The following is a 23,119-nucleotide window of genomic DNA, read 5'->3' on the forward strand; positions in this document are numbered from 1 at the left end:
AGTTGCATTCACTTGAAAATGTACTACACATAAATGACCCAGTTTGACAAGGAAACAAGCTAGAATTAATCGGTATTTTCAGTTTGGCTTTTGCAGCACATGGCAACCAAAGCAACATTTGACAGTTGTTTGGAAGATAACCTCTGTTCAGTTCTGACCCGTTAATTTCTATTTTTCAATGCATACATCACAGGTACACCCCAAAAGACTTAGATGCATAGTTACATAGGGATTCATTTCTAGCCTCACAGACATTTGCATGTTTGACTTTCATGTAGTTCAAAGCAGAACACCTAGAACATTCGTATTTGAACTTTATTGAGGCAAGATGGTAAGATTAATAAGATTTACAGAGAAACCAGACATGGTTTTATGGCTAAATAGGAATTTGAACCTAGATGTCTTCAGTCCAATACGAGTTCTCTGCATACTACTTTATTTTATTATTTATTCATTTAGGGAACTTCTATGTCGCCCCATTCACCAAAGCCTCGGGGCGGCTCACAAACATAAATAAATAACATCCTCTAAAACAAAATAAAGTCGCCCTGGCCAAAGAATAAAATAAATAAATAATATTAACAATTAAAATAACGTTTGAATAAAAAGGTCTTCTCCTGGCTCCGAAAAACAAATAACAAATAACGACCTGTCCATAGGATAATGAGTTACAGAGCCAAGAGTGGGATGGGGCCGTGAGAAAGAGAGCATGAGACAGTGGCATGTTTGTTCCACTGACTGTGATTGCACTGGTACTAGAGTGAAAGATGAAATTTAACTTTGGTAGTATATGCATTTGGGCTCTTGGCCGTTTCATTGTAAAGTTTTACGGAGTCTGGCTAGCAACGTTCAAAGGATCAGGTTGACTACCTAGTATTTAATTGCTTCCTTGTTCCAGTTTACCAAGAGTTTATATAATTTAATTTTGATGGCATCTGGCCAGTATTTGATTACACAATTGTCTATTTTGCTGAGTTGCTTATAGCAATAAGAAATATAAGCAGTAGGACTAATGTTCAACAGATTAAAAAGCACAATGCAATTTCTTATTTAGAGAACAACTGAAGTTTTTACAGAAATTTAAATTATACTCAAAACAAATAAATATTTCTGAAAACCAACACAAATAATTTGAACATATTTCAGTTTTATAAAATAACTAGTGAATGGACTTTCATTTTAAGCAGTGAACTTACACTGCTGTCTGTTGTATTTTTAATCCACCTGCCTCTCACTCTGGCCCAGATGACAATGGTAGGGAGAAGGAGAAGCAATAGAAGCCATTGACTACTGGCTCTCTGCCCATCCAGCAAGCAAGTGGTAGCAATGAGAGGAGAATAAGGATCAGTAGCAGTTGATGCAAAGGTGGACTCACTGACAGAAGTGGGTGCTGAGGGTGTCCTCACCCACTTAATCTCTCCTGGCTTCAAACTATATGGACTGCAAACTTAGGGGTATCTGATCCTTGGGGATGAAACTGTCATTGCAGATTTCAACCCCATGGACACATTAACAATAATTCAAATTAATGTGTTTTAAAAACAAAATAATTGCAAAGCGCATATCCTTCAGGTAACCTTAGTATGTTTGAAAAGTTTTAGGCTTCCTAAGTTTCATTATCTTGGTTTAGTGATGCCAGTAGATACACGGACAGACACAGATCCTCTTTTATTATTATAGTAATATTGCACAGCCTAGTGTAAACAGCATTTAATTGTATTAGGTGTCTGTTGGAAGTAAGTGGAGGGAATGTTCTTGTTCCTTCTTCACTTTTGTCCATCCCTTGTTTAATGAAAAATGTTTTGATGCCATTTAGAACCTATGAAGCAACTTTAAATGGGAGCCAATGGTGGTTAGAATATTAGACTGGGATTCATTAGGCCCCAGTTCTACTCTCCATTCAACCATAAAACTCGTGCACTGACTTTGTCCAGTCTCTGACTCTCAATTTAGCAAACCTCTCAGGGTTCTTATAAGGATAAAATGAAAAGAATCATGAGGAATGTGTGTAAGCCACCATGAGTTCGTGTAGGAAAAGGTGGGATGCCAGATTAATAACAAATATATATTTTTATGTTTTATACCTCTTATAACAAAACATTTCAATTTTTCCTCAATAATGTTCTTTCCAACAGCTTCCAAGAGAGCCTCTCTGAGAATATGTTTGTGTCAGCACACTAATCTGCTAAATGAAATTGAAGTAAAAACATACTGATTACTTTATTGATCCTAGAATTTAAGAATTATTTACACATGTGCCTGTCTGTATAATAATATACTTTAACAAATGTATCCCATGTCTCAGTTCTGCTTTTCTTAGTGCTTGTATCTCAAAGAGTGCACATCATTCAGCACATCACCTAGCTAAGATTATCCAAGCTGCTAGGTTGGCCTATTGTCCTGTTTGTTTGTTTGTTTGTTTTTACAGAGGATAGTCAACTCTTTCAGAGTTTCCAAAGTACCATCCTCTGTTTGAAAGGCTGTTGTCCAATTTTGGTATAAAGATAAAGCACTATAAGAACTGTTGCACATTAGCTGTTGGCATCAGACTGAACAGGCAGGCACATAGGTCACTTGGTATCTCAACATTCTTCATGCTGGAAAATGGATATAAGTAAACATGACTTACACTTCTCTTGCCCAAGAGATAGCATAACAGGGTGTGTGTGCGTTTCTGAATACTTGCCTATTGCTGTATTTATTTATATAGTATATCTATAACACTTATATACTGCTCCACTGACTCTTCAGGGCTCCCTGGCAGTGTACAGTTCAAAATTAATGTATAACTATAAAAAGAACCAACCATAACATCCATATAGTAAAAATCCATAGTGTAAAATACAAAAAATACAGTGCACTAACTGTAAAATTATCTCAAGAATAGCATGGATAGAAACAGTCATTAAAATTTCTGAACAATATAAAATACTAGTTCAGCTGTTCTTAAAATGTTTGGTGAATAAAAAGTCTTCTCCTGGTGCCAGAAAGATAACAATGAGGTCACCAAGTGTACTTTTCTGGGGAGCACATTCCATAAATGAGGTGCAGCCACCAAAAAGGCCCTTCTCCTGTTTGCCCTCACCTCTTTAGGGGATGGTTCCCTGAGAAGGACCTCTGTAGCCAATCTTAGTGGTGTAGTAGGGACATATGGGAGTAGGCATTCCTTCAGGTATCCTGGTCCAAAGCCATTTTGTCACAATGGTTTGATCACTTCAAAGCTGTCCACAGTTATGAAGAGAAGGTAATTATGTCCTTGAAATGGTACTATCATTGAAATTCAACATATAGACCGGTTGTGCATTGTTGTTGCTGTTAGTCGCGGAGTCGTGTCCAACCCATCGCGACCCCATGGACAACATTCCTCTAGGCCTTCCTGTCCTCCACCATCCCCCGGAGTCCACTCAAGCTCACACCAACAGTTGTGCATTACGTAACCAGAAAATGAAGGCTATCCATAGCTCAGTAAATTCCTCAAGATTAAACATACTTCGTGGGAAGGGAATATAAAATGTAACACATGCTGTTTCTAATCCAGTGTCTCTGCAGTTCTGGTTTATATCAAATATTTTCATATGTAATATATTGATAGCTGATTACAGTCTGACATTTCAAAGATAATTAATTAAGGCTGCTTTCTATGTTATCTAGTAATGTCAGAATCACTTATATTAGAGTTTGGGAGTTTCCCATCTCTGTGGTCAGGCCTTCAAAGATGATATGTTAAGCCAGGAATAGTGGTTGTTTGTCTGCTAGTAGTAATGTTGTAGGAAAATAAACCCTTTGATTGCTCCAATTACCTTTATATTTTCTACATCTTTCTATTTAATGCCTTTCTTGATTCAGTTGGGTTGATGGAACTGCAAAGCTTTCCTTCCAAGAACCACCTCTTATGGCTTAAACTGCTCTGTACAAAATTATTTTATTTTAGAATTTCCACCAAATATGCTTGAAGGAAATGAAGACCTCAAAAGGTGGGCTTGTTTTGGAGAGTTATTCTTAAATGACTGCAAGAACCCCGGTGCCGGGATGATGAATGGTGAAGAGCGTGGCTAGCTATCTACCCATCAATACTTTCTTAGAAAGGGTGGGAGTAGTTGCCTACTCTAACCTAACACTGTGTAGAAGATCTTACGAGTGTTGAGCCTTGTTTTCACTGCCAGCACAGCATTTTGCCAGAAAAGGAAGGACTAGTTTCCCCTTGGTACAGTGGAAGCAGGTGCTGCAGGCTTTTTTTTTCTTTTTGCGTACCCAGGCTGACTCAGTAGTTTGTCAGGCAGCACAACTTGCCGATGCAGTTTCAGTTTGCTCAGTCAACCCACAGACCTTGACCTGACTCTTCAGTCTGGGCAGCTCATCTCTGTAATGAAGAAAAACCACCCTGTTTCCTGACTGTCCTCCTGCCTTGCATCCAGGATGCCCATATGTCCACCAGCCTGTAACTGAGAGTTCTGCATCTGCCTTGTCTGCCCTTAGAAGCTCTCTGATTTATGAGGTCTCACCTGATTTCCACATTCCACACTACGAGTAGCTGCTCTTCAGCCTCTCATGGCTGCAGTTCAGAAACAGGCACCCGCAAGTGCGCAGCTGCGTGCTTTTTGCACTCACAAAAAGCATCTGTTTTATAATAGCCTTGTGTATGATTTTTGAATACATTGCACACTCCATCTCAAATTCATTTGTTTGCATCAGAGCTTTCACCGTGCTACATCACACAGCACAGTGTGATAATGAAAAAGTAATCTACAAAAAGGACAATTTGGAATTATGCAGAATGAAACTGCTTATGTTAAAAGATACAGTATCAATTGGGTACATAAAAGTAAATGTTCATTTCTGCCTGTTGAACAATTAGTCTGCTAAGATAAGAGTGTTATTGACCTCAAAGAAGCTGATAATTTTATGTTGGCTTTATCAAGAGAGAAATTAAGCGACCCATCTTGCTGTTGTGACCGAGTAGGTGGGGAATAATAAGGAACTATGATTGCAAGGAAAGGATGTAGTAATTTCTTTATGGACAGCCAATTTCTGGTACACAGACATCTAATAGGATGTCTAGACTATAATGGCTGTTCTACTTTACAGTAACATACCCTTTTCTAAATATTTACCAAAAATTGTGCTGCTTAGAAAGTATATGAGGTTAGAGGCAACATTTTCCCCAAAAGTTTGCTCTGGGAGAGGGTAACCTGGAGTGCATTTTTCTCTAATGACAAATGTCAAACTTGTCTTGCTAAGAGAATTATTCCATTGATAAAGAATTTTATGTGTAGTTGGAATGTTCTTAATGTTTAATCCAGCACTATCTTGCTGCAATTTTTCTGATGTGAATTATGAATATCTGTCATAAGTAGCTGCTCCCCTGCATATATGAGAATAGCAGTGTATCAAGCTAGCCTGTCTAAGATGTCCAGAATGGGATTTGTGTACCTTTGGAAAGAATGTATACTTTCTAAAGGTACAAAAATCCCATTTTGGAAAGCTGGCTTAGACAAGTCTAACTGTCAAAGCCTGCCCTGACGCTCCCAGACTTTAGTGATGGGAGTCTTGCTATTGATCCAACCCTGTGAGCCACTGACCTTATTATGTAGACCACATTTATGTATTTAAGACCTTAGAGGATAAGCATGGGCAAGTTCATAATTCTACTCTGGAATAATCAGTAATTTTGATTCATTTTTAAACAATTTTCTGGAATAGTAGCCACAATTATACTTCTTTACAAACAACTACCCTGGAAATCAGGGCTAATGTGTTAGTTGTTTTCTGAAGTATCCTCAATAGGCCTGACAGAGGATCGGGCTCATCATGGGTACTTCACTCACTCCTTCCTTCTGGTTCCTTTAGGAGAGAGTGTGAAGAGGAACAGGCCTCAGTGTGACAGCCAGAATTGCAGGTTTATTTCAGCTCACTGCAGCTGTCTGAGAATCCCCATAGTGCAAATATGCCTTGTGCCCTGAAGCACAAAAGGCTCAACTTCCAGCCTTAGCTAGGACTATGTGCAAGGGCTGCCTGGTGCCCCCTTGCAGCAGATACTCCCCTGCAAATTGGAGGTTGGAAGTTGAACTTGTGCTTCTGCACAAGAATCTTGTCCATGCTAGGGGGACAAAGACTTCTTCTTTGACCCCACAATGCAAACTAGGTTCCTGACCTGATGTGCAATGGAGAGAATAAAGGAGCTGATTGGACACTCCAGCTCTTGCTGCCTCTAGAGCAGGTGTGGCAGAGCTGTCCAATCCACCTGGTGACATTAATCAAGGATAGGGCAGTGGATTGCTATCTTCTGGAGCCTTTCAGGCAGGAGGCAGTGGTGCTTAATCTATTCAGTGACACTATGCCATTGTCAAGCAGTTTCACTGAGTACATCTGGTACCCCCACCCCCTGTGACTCACTGGTTCTTACCTCCTACCTTGGTCTCTTCTCGAGTGCAAGGAGGCAGGCATGCCTGATCCACTTGATGGCACAGTCCCGGTTTGTCCGTTGGTCAACCCAGGTCAGAGAGGCACAGCTTTGGTGAAATGTTCTTGCCCAGAAATATTGAATAAACACTTATTTCTTTAATCACAGCTTAAAGTTTTTCCCATAATCTACATAAAGAGTACTCCATGTTCTGACCAGAGTCACACTGGGGTAGCTTATGACTCTTGAGGACAAACATTTTTAATAAGCTACCATACAGAATCAGGCCCACAGGATGTCAGACAAATTGATATATCAAAATTCTGTGGCGTGGGTCCTCAAACTACGTCCCTCATGCTCCAGCCTGCCACGCCCATTTATCCGGCCCGCCATAGCTCGCCACACATGCGCGCACGCCGAGGTTGCTTATGAGGAGATTGTTTTGGACTCTCTCTGAGAAAAGGATCTCCTTGCTTGCCAGGAGATCCTTTTCTCCGAGCAAGTTCAAAATGATCTCCTTGTGAGCAAGTCCCGAGGTGGCTTGCTCGCAAGGAGATAGTTTTGGACTCATTGGGAGAAAAGGATCTCTGCACACACGTGCCCCTGCCTTTCTGCACGCGCACACATGTGTGCACACACCCCCCCCCCCGCTCACACTGCCTTGACAGCATGCCCATCACTGGCACCTTTCAACTGGCCCCCTGTTCAAAAAGTTTGAGGACCCCTGTTCTATGGTATATTAAGCCAGGCAAAAGATTTGAAAGAAAATGGGAATAAGGTTCAATACACATAACAGCAAGATGAGCATGTTTAGAAATAGGTACACCATTCCCATACATTTCTTCATACACTATAGTTAGAATGGGCAATTTATGGTCTTCCATATGCTTTGGCCTACCACTCCCATCACCCCTAGCCAACATAGCTAATGTCCAAAACACATGGAGGGTCACAAATTGCGCATCTCTGAAGCAGAGCGTACTCTGAGATCATCTTATGCAGAGTTTTCCCATTGGCTGGGGCATAAGTCAACTCAACATGCTCTTTCACTTTTTCTTATGAAAAGACCATTCCTTTTCTATTTCAGAGTACCATAGTTCACTTTTCTTCCCTTCGGACATACTTTTTGTGATTGATTCAGTCCTATATCCAGAGATTGTCTGAAGGTGCATGCCTGCATTCTTCTGCTGGCTATAAGGTATACAGGGCTATGTGTATATGGTTCCCAGGAGACCTTTTGTCTGCTATAAACTCCTTGGAAGATTGGTACATTTTTAAGGAAGTTTGGTACATTTTTAACTGATTAAGCAACACCTTGTTAAATAGATGCTTAGCTGAAAAATGGTATTATATCTATTTAGTAGCTAGAAAAATGAAACATGTTAAATTCCAGCCATGATCTCTTCTGCAAAGTATTGGCTTGTTTTTGTAACATTCCCCCTACCACTCAGCTATTAACTGGTCCATGTTAAATGTATTTTTGTAAAACAAGATGTTTTGCCCAGGTTTTCAATACTGCTTTTGTTGCTTCTGTTTGATTAGTCCAGCTAATATATATCCAGAATCTCTATGCATTTATGTTCTGTACTAAGGCAGGACTTTATAATTTGGAACTTGGTCTTTCATCATATTGACTGTTTTTATAATGCATTCATTAACTTTTTCCCACTGTCTGTGCAACTCTTTATAGCTCTCAGGTGTAGAATTTGTGCTTTTACATCTGTTCTAGCCTTTAAAAATCTTCTTGGAATGCAATAAAAGTTCTAAAATATTTTTTTACCAATGTAATCATGAAATGTAATGGTATGCAGGTAGCTACCTTATAATAAACCTGACCATTGGTTAATTTTTCCAAATACTATCTGCAGATCTCTGAGATTTCAACCAAAGGTCTTTCCCAATATAGCTATTAAAGATCCTTTTATTTGGAGGCCCTACGATTTGAAACCAGGGCATTTATGCATGCAAAATATGAACTCTACCACTGAGTGTAGCCGTTCCCAATAATTGCTTATTCACTTTACCTCACACTGGCCAATTTCTAAAATTATGTGTTAAATTAGTGTTAGGAACTAAGGTGAAAGAACTGCAGAATCATCTTCACATGATTTCTAGAGAAGCAAATTCATACTTTTATTTGGTTTATTCTTTTTCCCATATGACATAGCTGTCCTAAGTCCTTCATTGTCTGATTAGTTTCCATATCCTGAAAAAATGTATATAACATATGCACTTAGGCAATTGAATGGCCCAAACCAAAGAAGATGGAGACGTGGGCAGCCATTGCATTGTATTGCCACTAGCTTTCTGTGCCCTCTAATTAGCAAGTCCCAACCTATCTGGTCACATCACAGCATATTATGAGTGGTTATGTCTTCCCCTCAATTGTTAGTAGCCGCTCACTGGGAGATCAATTTGAATGGAGGAAAAGTACAGGAGAAGAGAGTTGGGCATTCCTTTCCATGCTGTACTGTGGACCTCATTCAAAACAAAGCCTTCATGACTGCTCATAGAAGAAAATTACATTGGGAAATTCAATCAGTTAGTAAAGGAAGCATACAAAAAACCATTTCTCCATTGCATAGTCTCTTCACAACCACAAATCCCCTCTAATTCTGATTTATGCACAGGCACTCACCTTATTTCCTTCTTCTCATTCTTTTATGCATCACCCACTCAAGTGCTGCTGTGAGATACACAGCATTGGAAACGACTTCCGAAGAGGTGACTGGAGGTAGAGCAGCAGGCATACAGAAGGCTTCCAATAAGCAGATGGAGATGAGCTGCTGCTGGCTGCTGCTACAACAAGCCAAATGGCTACTGCCGCTTGGGTTTTTCTAGCTGGGGCTGGCAGCTGCCCCAACCAGTGCAACCAGCTTTCTATATGAGGGGTTGCCTCCTTTTGGGTGAACAGGCCGGGGTTGCTAAGCACCTGTTTCCTACATTATGAAGTTTTCCTGTCAACTACACAGCACTTAGTCATCCTGCTTCCACCTATGCCCAAATTAATTTGGAATTTTGTTTAAGTGCAATGTGTTTGTGTGTTCATTTTCATAAATGCATGGGAGTAATTTTCTGACTGCCTAGTATGCAGACATGCACAAAAGTCATTAGATAAAAGAGAGAACATGGCACAAAGTGGGAAAATGGTTTCCTCCCTTAAATAGAGAAAAGAGGAATCTGTTAGTCCTCAAACATAACAGCCAGGTAGGTCAGTAAGATGCCAGTTGGCTGTCCTATCAGTTCAATATCTCTATGCCATCTTTCTTGTACAAAACTCCTTGACTATAACATGACCGAAGTGCAGATTGCAGTGTGTCTATTTATTCATTTACTTGATATAATTTTTAGACTGCCTTCAGTATAAAATTCCCAAGGTGGCATATAATCAATCATGACATTACAGTAAAAACAAAGGTAAAGGCATTTTGGCTTCTAGGAAAAATTATAATCATCTAGATTAAAAATACATTAAAGAACATTGTCATTATACTGTGAAATCAAAACACCTTCATTTGAGCATTTTAATAAATTTGTATTGAGATGTTGTAAGAAAGGCATTTGTTAACAAATTACTAGATTAACAAGGAATGTTTAAGATCATTTGTTTTCCTTAAATGTGTTTAACTACAGCTTGCAAAAATGCAGATATCCCATGGTGTATTCTGGTCAGTGCCAGCTTCTTTTGCATTTCCTTGTTGTTTGGAATAGGGCTAGGATTAGTGCATCGAAATTGGAATTGCTCTAATTCTTTTTCCAGTAAAACTAAACTTGTTTGTCACTGAGCTTTCTTGTCTTTGTCAAGTGGTCACTGTTGATGGGAACTCTGTGTTCCACAATATCTTTTACATCCATAGTAAAAAAGTGTCCCAGTCTTCCAGTGCCTGCTAATCAGTTTTTAGATCCAGCAGATGGCTGTGGAGTTTTTAGGCTCCTCTCAAATCAAGGGTGTGATGTAACATCCAGCTAGCCTAACTTTTCACATTAAATTTTTAGTCACTTGATGGGCTGGAAGGGAGATTCTCATGAGTCAGCTCATATACCATGACTATAGCAGTTTGTTATCCACTCCCATGTGTGCCAACTGATTTCCATAATTACGCTTATTGTTATCAGAACCTGGTGAAAGTGAGTGGCTGTGATGGTTAACAAGCCACCAAGCGATCTGTGTTAATTACCCCAGCCACTGACCCTCGCCAGGTTCAGATATTATGACAACACACTCCCAGAAAGTTTAATTAAGAGAATCAGCCAACATGCAGAGGGATGGGCAGCAAGCCATTTTTGCTTGTTATTGTATTGTGCAAGGCTGGTCAATGTTTGGAAGTATCTTTCAATTTATTGTTGCTTTCTGTCAGTAATATGGTATCATCTGCATAAATACTCTTTATCTTCCACCGATTTTTACGCCTCTTTCCTGTGCTCCTAATCCTGCTTTCTTTAGGATATGTACAGATTGAACAGAGAAAGATTATTGCCTATAGGAAACCATTCTGTTTTATCTCTTTGTGTCCTAATAATAACTTGTTCACAATACAGGTTATATATCAGGACAGTCAAGTGCTGAGTCACATGCATTTCTTTCAGAACCACCTGTAGTTTTTACTATAGTCTATAAAGCATAGAGTGTGCGTCTGAAATTCTTTGGTATACCAGTAGCCAACATATATTTGCATTATGATCTCAAGTTTCCATTTGGATCAATTCAGTCTCTGCATCTTGAAATAGTTCTGTCATTACACAATCTATTTTCGGTACTTTATTCTGTTCAGATGCTTTCAGAACAGTGTTCTCTTCACTGTCTAATATTGCAAGCTCTTCCTCATAGGGTTCCTCTCCAAAGGAGTCATCCTTTAATCTCTTCTTTATAGTTTTTCCATATATTGTTCCCAGTTTCTCTTTATTTTATTATCTTCTGGAAGGAGGTCTTTTGTTTTTCCTCATTTGTTGTTCTCTTTTATTTTTTTGCACTGACCATTATAATAGTTCTTTTTGTCTCTGTGTGATAGTTGCTGAAAGGTTGCATTTGGGTTTCTGATCCTATTTATGCCACTTTTTGCATTTGCTTCTCGTCTGCCTTTTGCAATTGTGAGAGGTTCTTCCATCATCCATCTACGCTTTTTCTCTTACTAACGTCGTCTTTTTGCATTCTTCTGGTTTCAGTCCACAGTCCTTCAGTTCATGGACTGTTGAATAGTGCAAATCTGTTCTTTATATGGACTTTATATTCCTCAGGACTTAAGTTGTATTTTTGCACAATAGTTCTGTTGTTGATCTTGTTCAACTTTATTCTGATTTTTTATATTAAGAGTTCATGATCACTATACTTTACTCCTGGTCTTTCTTTGGATGCAACAATAGGACTTCTCCATCTTCTATTTATAATTATGTAGTCTATCTGATTTTCTGTACTGGCCATCTGGTGATATCCGTGTATACAGTCATCTGATCAGTTGCCTGACATATGCAGTGGCAAAAAAACAGATTGTTAACTTCACAGAATTCTATGTGTTATTCTCCTGCTTCATTTCTCACCCTTAGGTCAAATTGCACCATAACATTTGATGTTTTGTTTCCTACTTTTGCATTCCCCTCAGCATGTCTTGTTTAGTGTGTTATCAATTTCCTCTGGAAACTTGCAGAAAAGTTTTCAATTTCTCCTTCAGCATCTGTTGTTGTAGTGTGGACATGAATAGGACAGTTTCCAAGAATTCTTATAAATATTATTTGGGCAGATTTTGCATTATAGCCCCTTCCTGCTTCTGTTATTTTCTGCCTCAATGTTAGACCCACTCATTTTTTTCTGAATTTGTCACATCCAAAGGAAAACACTCTCTGTTAGTCTGACTGAAAATGACCCATTCTGACACTCTTTAGTTTCTTCACAAGTACTCCAACATTTAATTGTTCAATTTATTATTTTATGGTTTCCAGTTTGCCTTGACTCATACTACTCAAGTTCCATATTCTAGTTCTATGTGTTGTGAAAGGAAAGGGCTTTCCTTTTCAGTTCTCTGCATGTTGGGTTAATAGACTTCCTTTTGGCTTTGATCTAGTTGTGTCATCACAGCACAATTTATACCTGTCCTTTGCTCTTCCCCAATAGTTTAGTGAGAGCCTTCCAACTTGCAGCTCTCATCTTCTGGCACTATATCCCGTTTCATGTTGCATTATTTCATCATAGGGCTTACTAGGTTAGAAATATTCAAAAGAGACTTACTGTTGCCGTCTTCTATCTGGTACTAACCAGTGTTAGCTTAAGTGTCACTGCCTTTGGCTGAAAAAGGTCCTCCACCAGGCTAGTGAAGTTTGACCTCCTAGTGGCATTGCTCTTGGCTTCTCTGACACTCTCAACCCCCCTTTCCACATTAAGGTATACATTATATACATATGCATGTATACATATGTGTATGTGTATATATATGCTTACGTATATACATATATTAGAATAAATTCTAGATTCAAGCATAGTTCAAATATATCCCTTCTATGGAACTTCCTGCAGAAGAATAATTAATCTGTGTTCTGCTGACATCAATATGTACCTTCAGCAGTTTGTCATATAAAGCAACACTTCATGAGTTAGCAGGCATGGATCATAAACCTGAACAAGTGCTAATGAGAATGCAAGACTTCAGAATCAAGGGCTAAATTCTTTATTAATGAGCTTACAGGTAAACAAAACGTGCATCACTGCAGGGAATGAAATCTGCCATATCTGAGATTGGGTTTAGTATAATACTGGTAGAAATAAAGTCTTATCAAAAGCAGGGTTGAATTATTGAAATTGGACAAAGGTAAGGCATGTTGTCTAAATTCAGAAAGGAAATATGTTGAGACAGAAGAAATTGAATTGCAGACCTTTGTTTCAAGATATAAATGAATTATAGGAAAAAAGTCTTTATTCATAGCATAGCCTCATATTTCGATCCAGCACATTGAAACAATCATAAAGGCAGAAGAAATTTATTGTAAAGTCAACAGGGATATCACAGTATGTGAGTGTGTGTGAAAATCACATTATAGATTGAAATGGGAAGTGATAAAAATTCCATCAAAACAACTTGAAAATAACTGTTACAATACATTCCCCCGGAGCAATTGTCTCATTTTTGCCAATATTTGAAAACATTTTTGGAATACTTTATTGACCTTCTTAGTCCAAGTACATTCTTGACAGGTATTAAGGCACAGCCTGCAGAATTAATACCTTTTACTGTATAATTCTTGCAGATAAATTAGCCTGGAATCAATACAACCCTTTAGTTCACAAACCCCAACACTTGGTTTAAAAGTACTAAAACTGATAGAATCCCAGACCATGGGGTGAAAACATACAGTATGCAAGTTTACTGAAGCCAAAGCCTTCTTCCCTAAGTGGAGCTTCAAAGAAATGAAGGGGAAATCTGTGAGTTCCACAGAACCAGTATAAATATATGGGACATTTTGCTACTTTTTCAGGCTGAAAATACAGATATAAATGATTAGTCCTGAGTATATGACTTGCAAACTTTTATGTCTTTATAATAAACATGAGGATGGCTGGAAACATCAACACATACAGCAAAAAATTTCCTAATCTTGAATGTCCATTAAGGGGATCAGTTGAAAACAGCAACAAGAGAATGTATTTTTTTACTCCACCATGTGGAATTAATGCCAAGAGCAAGAAACCTTAAGGGTGCAATCTACAACTCCCAGCATGCCCTAGTCAGCCAGCTCTGCAGCCTGCTCACCCCCTGGAGTGCTGGTTGTGGGAAATATAGCTGAGATTTATGGGAAGAGGAATGGGTGACTGAAGGACTACCCATTCTTCAATCCACTGCTGCTTCTTTGCATATCATCCCTGTCCCAGAGCTGGCTGCAAGAAGCCGTACCCAGGTTTTCCAAACTCTGTGCCTGAGCATCCCAATCTGGCCAACATGACCAGACACTTTGTCATGATGTAGATGTAAGCACCAATGGAATGTCTTATCCAGACCTCCTAAAATGACACCGATTAGCAGTCTATTTCAACCAGTTCGCAACTTTGCCTCTGCAGACATAACTGATGAGTAAGTGCCTCTGATGGTGCTTGAGAGCCTTTTCTTATATAGCTTAAGCCTAATACTGCAGAAGCTGTACTCTCCCTCCTCAAGGTGGGACCTGTGCGCACCTCGTGGTCCTCCAGCCTGATTGTCTCAGTTCCTTTCCTCCTAGTAATCAAAGAGAGCAAATTGTTCGATATGGGTATAGACAAGCACACAGGATGATTTTGCACAGAACAGGAGACTCCATTTCTACTTTATTCAGTTTGCTTATTCTTGGCATTGAGCTTTTCAGGATGTCTTCTTTTGAGTGTGCAGTTTGTTCACTCAGCCACAATATTGCAGTCTAATAATCTTGACATAAGCACCTAATGTGAAATAATTTATTCAAAATGTGCCTATTTCTTTTCCTGTTGCCAGTTTAGTACCATGCTTAAACAGGTACGATTCCATTGACTTTCAGTAAAATGACTTCAGTTTTACACTCAAGAAAGAACAGCAGAAGTAAGTCTATGGCTTGTACCCAACTTGAATATAAATAACATTCCATTTAAAAGCCTGTATAATTTATAATCGTAATAATCCTTAAAGAAATCATAATAATCCTCAAAGACACAATTCATTACTTATGCATAGCAACCTGTCTGTTAGCAAATTATCTGCTGATGCTGAAAGCAAATGGCAAATTCTTCATAAATCTTTTTCTCAGGAATGACTACTAATGCTATAACTGCAATTCTCTACATTAAATGCTTGTATTCAAATAGTTTAACATTTTTCCCTTTGGACAGGTGTTCTTATAAATGAATAGGAATATAAGCTCTTTTACAATGCTTTTAAGGATGTCTGGGTTGAAAAGAGTATCTTTACTGCATGATGGCTTTTACTGAGCCTTTTCGTCTTTTTTTAGGTTCTCACGTTTTTTACTTTTGCTTTTCAGCATCACAGTCCTCAAAGCACTGAAATCCATGAGATGCCGTCAAGTGGTAGAGGCTTAAAGGTGCAATCCAATGCATGTTTTGACAGGAGAAAGCCCTACAATTTCCTAGCATTTCCTGGCCAGCATGGTATCAAAACATGCATAGGATCTCATGGCAAACAGATGCAGGGCTCTCGTGGCAATTACTGTTAGTACTGCGATCCTGAGGTCTGTGTGCCTGATATGTTGTGGCCCAGTGGAGTTTTACAACATAAAACGGAGACAGTTCTTTCCCTCCACTTCTTTGTCCCTGACTGCTTTTGAAATACGGGAGGGTTTTGAAAGCAGTTTGCAGGTGTTGGAGGTTGCTGATGGTGATGGTTCCAAGTACAGACCTTCTTGGATGATTCTGAGAGAAAGGCATGGAGAATGCAATCTCATTGATTCCTGGTTATTTGATCGGATTTTGCATTATAGCCTCTTACTGCCTGTGCTATGTCTTGCCTCAGTATTAGAGCCATTCCATTTCTTTGGAGTCTGTCATTTTTGGAGTAAAACACTTTGTGTTTGTCTGATAGGAAATGTCCCATTCCAGTCCACTGTAGTTCCCCTACACCAAGTACTGTGATGTTCATCCTTTCCATTTCTTGCTTTACAATTTCCAGTTTGCCTTGATTCAGACTTCTCATGTCCCATGTCCCAATTGTATGTGTTGTGCAGCATCAGACTTCCTTTTCATCTCTGTGCATGTGAGCCATTAGACTTCCTTCTGGTTTTGATCTAGTAGCATCTTCAGCAACAGCTCTACTTGTATTTGTCCCCAGTAGTTCCTAAGGTGCATTCTAACCTGAAGGTCTCTTCTGGAACTTTCTCTTGTTTCATTTTGGATTGTTTTGTCATAGGGTTTTCAAGGTAAGAAAATTCAAAAGTGGATTACCTCATCCTGTTTCTCTGCAGTACTGGTGAGGGTTAGCTTGAGCATCAGTTCCATTGTCTGCAAAAGATCCTCCACCAGCATTTTCTTCAACTACTGCTCCTGCTGAGTTGCTGCCCTTCAGGAGTTTCTCTATCCACATTACCATTAATGAGATCCATTCTCTTTTTGTGGATGCAGCCATTACTCTTGCATCCCAGGCAGCTGTTCATCCATGGTAGTCTTGCTTCTCCCTTTGCTTCCCCTCCACACTGTGGCCTCCTGCTGCCAGAAATTTGACTGTTGCTGTGGCTTCAGCTGCAACCAGGCCTTGGCACTCATCTTCCCTCGGGTGGCCCAGGGCCCCTCCTGGCTTGCTTGGTTAGTGGCTCCTGAACAACTCTCTCTGGGAGGCAGGCAGCAGTGGCTGAGGAAAGGCAGGTGGGTGCAGATCACCTAAGAGGTTGTGCTGCTTGGCCACACCAAATCCCCTTTTGAAGCTATCTAAATTAGTGGTAATCAGCTTCATGGAATGCACCTAGGTTCTGGTGTTATGCGAGGGGGAGACAAAAACCTCTGTATCCACTTTCTCCTTACCATGCATAATTCTGTACATCTCTGTTATGTCATTGCTACTCACCCTTTTTCTAAGCTAAACAATCCCAGGTAACCTTTCCTCTAAGAGAAGTTTGTGCAGCCCTTGATCATTTTAATTGACCTTTTCTGCAATATCTTTTGGGGGGTGTTATGACTAGAACTCTTTGCAATACTCTTAAGTGTGGTCACACCAGAGATCCAAAGAAGGAGAGTATTATCATGGCAGTTTTATTTTCATTTTCTTTCCTAATTATACTCACCATTTTCACTGAGCTGTCCCAAAATCTTTGTCTTGGTCAGTTATTTCTGAAATCTCATCAGATTGTACTTGAAGCCAGAAACTTTTGTCCTGACATAAATCACTTTCTCCTTGCTTACACTGAAGCACATTTATCAAGTTGATGCACATTCTCATCATTTGGAGAGAGTCTTTTGGATTTAACCACCCTAAATAACTTGGTGTCATTAGCAGCTTGACCACTTCACTGCTCACTCCTAATTCAAGGTTATTTAGGAATAAATTAAAAACAGTTGGTCAAAATACAGACCCCCTCATGGGCACCATTGTTTACATCCCTCCACCAAGTGAGTTTACCATTTATCCATACTGTCTACTTTCTGTTCTTTAACTAGGCCATTGCTTCTTAGTCCAGGATTACTAAGTTTTGCTCAGGAGTCTTTGATGAGGGACTTAGATTTCTAAAAGGCTTTTCACAATGTCTGGTGGGTTAGCCCTGTCCACATGTTTATTAACACTCTCAAATACACTTTTAAGAAGCCATGGTTCTTCCTCAGTACAGGTTGTCTTCCTATATGCTTACTAATTTTATCTTCAATCATTTTTTCAGCCAATTTACCCGGAATAGACATTAAGCTAATCAGTCTGTCATTTCCTGGTACCCTTTTAAGAAATTGGTGTTACATTGGCCATTTGCCAGCCTTTTGGTTCAGAGGCTGATCTAAGGAACATGTTGCTGATTTTTGTCAGGGTGATCAGTAATTTCATATTTGAGTACTTCAAGAACTCTTAAGATGCATACCACCTGGAGCTGGTGACTATTTCAGTAAGATTAAGAACTGTATCTTCTGCCTCTGCTCCTCAGACTTCCTTCCTGCATACATCAGTTAAGGCACAGGTACCTATCTTATGTCTTCTGAAGGAAGACAGCTGCAAAGAAACCGTAACTTCTCCACAGTTTCTTTCTCCTCCTCTAGTACTCCTTGAACTCCCAAGTATCCAGCTGCCTCCCTACCTAGTTTCCTGACTTAAATAATTCTTCATTGTTGACTTTGATTTTTTTTAGTGATATGCTCCTGAAAGTGGGTTTTTAAAAATCTCTTACTGTCTGCTTTCATCCCCCTTTCGGAACCTTGTGCTCCATTTTGTTTGTTTTTATTTCTATAGGAAGCCTTCTTTTCCCTAATAGCTTGTTAGCCATGATGATTGTCTCTTGGACTTTGTGCTGTCTTTCCTAACCTGTGGTATATATTCTAACTGAGCTTCTGTCATTGTGGTTTTGAGCAACTTCCAAGCATTTTGAAGGGATTTAATCTTTTTGCCCATCCCCTACTTTTTAGGTTGGTTTAGGTTACTTTGGGTTGGTTGGTTGTTTTTGAGCTTTCCCATATTAGAATAATGTCCTTTAGCAAGTCAAATGTGACCATGTTAGACTTTCTTGGCAATTTTTCTACATAAATATGTATTAAAACCGATAGCACTGTGGTCACCATTCCCAGTTTCAACAACATTTGTTTCTTGTACTACACTAGGGAGTATCACTTACGATTAAGTCCAGGGTCACCTCCCCTCTGGTCAGTTCCATGACCAACTGTTCTAGGGCACAATAGTTTAGAATTTTCTGTCATTTTGACATCAGGTGAGGGCCTTTTAATTTTCCCAAAATGATTCTTTAGATGTATTTAAGCTGTTGTAAGATTTTCTTATGAGGCCCTTTTCTGAATGCCATTGGAGAATCCCTTTTCTCTTTTGGTGCCCTTATTTGGCACAACAAAAAAGAATTGACTGGTCAATGCAGTATTCTTAAATTTATTTCATTGTTACGTATTAGATTTATATCCTGCCTTTTTCTTTTTTTAAAGAATTCAAAGTGGTTAACAGAATTCTCCTCCTCCTCTCAATCTTATCCCCATAACAACACCCTGTGAGGTAGGTTGGGCTGAGAGGCTGTGACTGGCCCAAAGTCACCCAGCTGACTACATGGCTGAGCAGGACTAGAACCCAGTCCCACACTCTTAAGCACTACACCACACTGGCTGAAGGTGTCAGGTTAATTTTGTGGGTGGGTGGGATTCTTATCACTCTTAGGACTTATTAAGACAGTTCACAGGATCACTAAAGAAGCCATGCTGGCTTGTTTAGACCATGGTGCATGACCGTGGTGTGTGACCATGCATGCCAAGACCATTTTTCTAATTATATACCCAGGCACAACTTTTCTTGTCCTAACCTAAGCAGCATTAACCATTTTAGAAGATAAAAACCCTCAACCCATGTAACCCAACAACAGGTTTATTTTGCCCCCAAACAAGCCATGCCACCTAGATTCAGATAACAGAAGAAATTAGACAACACCAGGAAAAAACACAGCTTAAGCAAGCCACAGTGGATATGAGAACCTGGCCTTTCTCTTGCTCTTTTTGACAGCTGATGGCACTTTGGTTTTTAAGTTTGTTTCTGATATGCTAATCTTGTATTATTTCTCAGTAGACAGGGAAAGAGATTTTTAAATGTTTTTATTTATTGGAACAAAAGACTGGGGTGCATATCTGAAATTGCTTCAAAGGGTTTTGGTCTTAGTCATCTGTATCAAACATGACATTCTGGATTTCAGCAAGCCAGTAGCAATTTTGGCCCCACTGAATAAGAAAAAGAGTGAAATGAGAATGAGCAGGTGTTTAAAATGTTTGAGTTTTAGCCTTCTGGTTCAGGCATTAGTGTTGGGAGAAAAAAATATAATAGAACAAATCTTGGTAAATGTCCAGCTTATTAGCAGAGATCATGTAGAGATGATGGAAGATTCAGATTTTACAGCTATCATTTCTAGATACATTTTTCACAGAAAATGTCGTGGATTTTTTAAAAATGCTGCCACTAAAAATACAGCTCTTATGTAAAGTATGGCATTTATCCTAATCCATTACTCTAATTGGGTCATATGGAAACTTTTTAGATGAGAAAATGCACATAGCAAAATAAAAATATTAATTGGAAGTTAAATCCCTGCTTGTCATGAATGTCACTGGGTGATCTTGGGTTGTGATAATATAATGGGAGAAGAAATACGTACAGCATCCAGAGCTTTTGGAAGAAGGTGAATGCCACTCATGTGTGATTAACAAGGTGTAGAATTGCAACCTGAGCATGGAAATCAATATCTTGCTCATTATTGAAGGCACTGATTTCCTGTCCTTGAGTGCCTTTGGGAGCCGGTATGTTGTAGCAGCTAGAGTGTTGGTCTGAGACTTGGGATATCTGCTTTCTAGTCCTCACTTAGCCACGATGCTCACTGGGTGAGTCTGAGCCACTCGCAGACTTTCAGCCTAACCTACCACAGGGGGATGTTGTTGTGAGGACGAAAAGTAGAGGAGGGGAACCATGTAAGCTGCCTTGGGTTCCTTCTAAGAGGAAGGAAGCTGGGGTCAAAATGTAATGTCATAATAATAAATGTATACCCATGACATGTAACCAAGAAGACATTCCATCCTTTATTAATTATTCATAGAACATAGAAACAGAGTGAGTCAGAGGGGGTCTCCCGGGCCATCTAGTCTGACCCCCGGCTCCAGCTGGCTTCACTGATGACTAGATGGCATTCATTTGGTGCTAGGAGGTATATTCTATGTATTTTATTAATTACAGTCAGAGTGGGTCGTCAATTTATTTATGCTGTTAGCCATCCAGAGACGTTAGTAATTGGATGGCATACAAATTTTATAAATAAATAAATATTCTCTTCATCTCTCTATTCTGTGGTTAAGCCAGTGGTATAATGGTTAGTGTACCTTGACTGGGAAGACCACAATTCAAATTTGCATTTACCCATGATGCAAAACATGGAGACCTTAACCAATCACATTCTCTCTAGCTAACTTCTACCTCACGGGGTTGTCATGAGGTTAAAAAGAGGTACACTAGCAGATATCTGAGAGGAATTCAGGTTATAAATAAATCTTACTGCTGAATACCTGATGCATTATTTACTGAACCTGAGAGAGGGAACAATTACTATTTGATGAACCAAGATTATGTTAAATATTTGGTGTGCTGCTTGTAATAGGAATAGACAACCTGGTGGCATCCAGATTGTGTAGACTACAACTCCCATCAGTTGCATCCAGCATGGCTGACTGTAAGAGATTACATAAATTGTAATCCCCCTGATTAAAAGGCAATGGGTGCAGTTTTTAAAGTGCACATACTGTGGTCTCACTGGCAATCAGTGGGGGGCAAGGGGGTATCCGTTTAAATCATGTATGAAATCTCCCTCAACTGCATTTGGCAGCTGCGAGAACAAGGCTTTGTCTTCAAGCTGAGCTCTTTCCCCACGCTAAATCTGATTTACTGCTCTGCAGTGTTCTGGAAACAATCCTCAAGGGCAGCATGGTCACAGGACTGTTGCTTGCTTGCATTTATTTCTTCTACTACTTTAGTAACAGTGTTTCTTTTTCCAGGAACCATTGTGCACCGTGTATGTTGTATTTCCTATGGTGGAAGATCTTTTTCCCTGAAACAGAGGAACTTCTTTCTGCCCAAACACATTGCGCTTTTGAAAATATAAACATAGTTCTGTTGTACTGGTGTAAGTGCTGCATCTTTTCACTGTGCAGGGATCTTGCTGCAAGGAACTGCCTAGTAGGTGAAAATAATGTTCTGAAAATTAGCGACTTTGGAATGTCTCGTCAAGAAGATGATGGCGTATATTCCTCTTCTGGATTAAAGCAGATTCCCATCAAATGGACTGCTCCAGAGGCTTTGAACTATGGTAAGGAAAGAACATTGTTAGTTAACAGTTCCTGTCCAAACATATTATTTGACATCAGCATGTTCCTCTTTCCGAAGAATTATCAAATAGTCAAATGATGCTTAGAGTTAGAATGGTTAAAGCTCAGAGACTAGTGGCTTTTATTGGATGTCCTTCGCCACAAAATCCTGCCTCCCAGGCCTTTTGGCATGCTCCAGGCCTTTGCAGGTGAACTGAGTCCTGGACTCATGCATGGCGCCTTTTCAGTTGTGATGTCCTGGCTGTAAAATGCTTTCCCCAGGCTGGCTAAGCTGAGTGTGAGGCCCCATTCGATGCAAATATATTTAAAAGAGAGCTAAGTGGTGCTCTCTTCTACAAGTACCTCTGTTCAATTATATATGACATCAGTAGCTATAGTTACATTGAACTAAGTGTTAAATCATACGTTGCTTTAAGGCAGACTTTGAAAGGTTTTGAAACTGGTTAACTTTGGTAGGGGAAGAGAAGGTCAACAGTAGAGTAATAAACTCACTGGACAATCCTTTTTTTATAACATGGCTTAGAAGTCTAAGGAACATATGTCTGCTTCAGACCTATTTTTCTACATTACAGCTTTCATAACTATACACCTACAAGTTGTTCCCCCATAATGCTGAATGCACAGACAATTTAAATATGTACCCTTTGCAAGTCAAGCCTGTATGTAGTATTCTTCCATTTTGATGTTTTTATTCATAAAGGAATCTTGGGAATAATGCACAATAAAACTGTACTGTATGAAGCAGTTCATAATGTTCCATGCAGTGATTGACACTGAAATGCATATTTTATTTGGGAACTGTATAGCTGCAAAATTACATACAACATTTCCAAAGAACTACTTCTGAGGTGTTCAAAATAAAATTATATCCCTGGTTCAAACTGCAGTGTTTCTGCACTTCATAGCTGCATATGTGGTCTTAATAAAACCAACTTTGTTTATTACAGTCTCATGGTTTCAGCCTAACTTTTTCAATTTTCTCTGTCACCAATACATTCCACACATTTTTTATTATCAGCATGCTTTGGGGGGTGTCCAGGTATTATACTGAGAAAGGTAATTGACTCTGCATAACTTATACTTTCTTAGAAATGAATTGCTTTTAACTGGCATTCCTGAATGTTTTTAATGAAAGGTGTTAAATTACTGGATGCCAAGCACTGAAAGGAGAAGATATACAGACTTACCAAAGTAATCATGCTACCAGCAGCACAGTGAATGTCCATAATTGCTCTCTACCA

General features: G+C 39.3%; 1 protein-coding gene across 5 annotated transcripts in view; it reads left to right on the forward strand.

Annotated features, from left to right (window-relative positions):
• The window catches only part of FER (FER tyrosine kinase), a 190,327-nt gene that overhangs the window by 151,380 nt on the left and 15,828 nt on the right, over positions 1–23,119 (forward strand). For all 5 annotated transcript variants that reach the window (XM_044446574.1, XM_044446576.1, XM_044446575.1 and 2 more), the window contains one exon: positions 21,705–21,859. In XM_044446574.1, coding sequence (XP_044302509.1) covers positions 21,705–21,859 — 155 coding nt within the window. The remainder of the gene's footprint in view (positions 1–21,704; positions 21,860–23,119) is intronic.

Source organism: Varanus komodoensis, unplaced genomic scaffold (genome assembly GCF_004798865.1).
Source record: "Varanus komodoensis strain SLA01 unplaced genomic scaffold, ASM479886v1 scaffold5, whole genome shotgun sequence".
Lineage (NCBI taxonomy): Eukaryota > Metazoa > Chordata > Lepidosauria > Squamata > Varanidae > Varanus > Varanus komodoensis.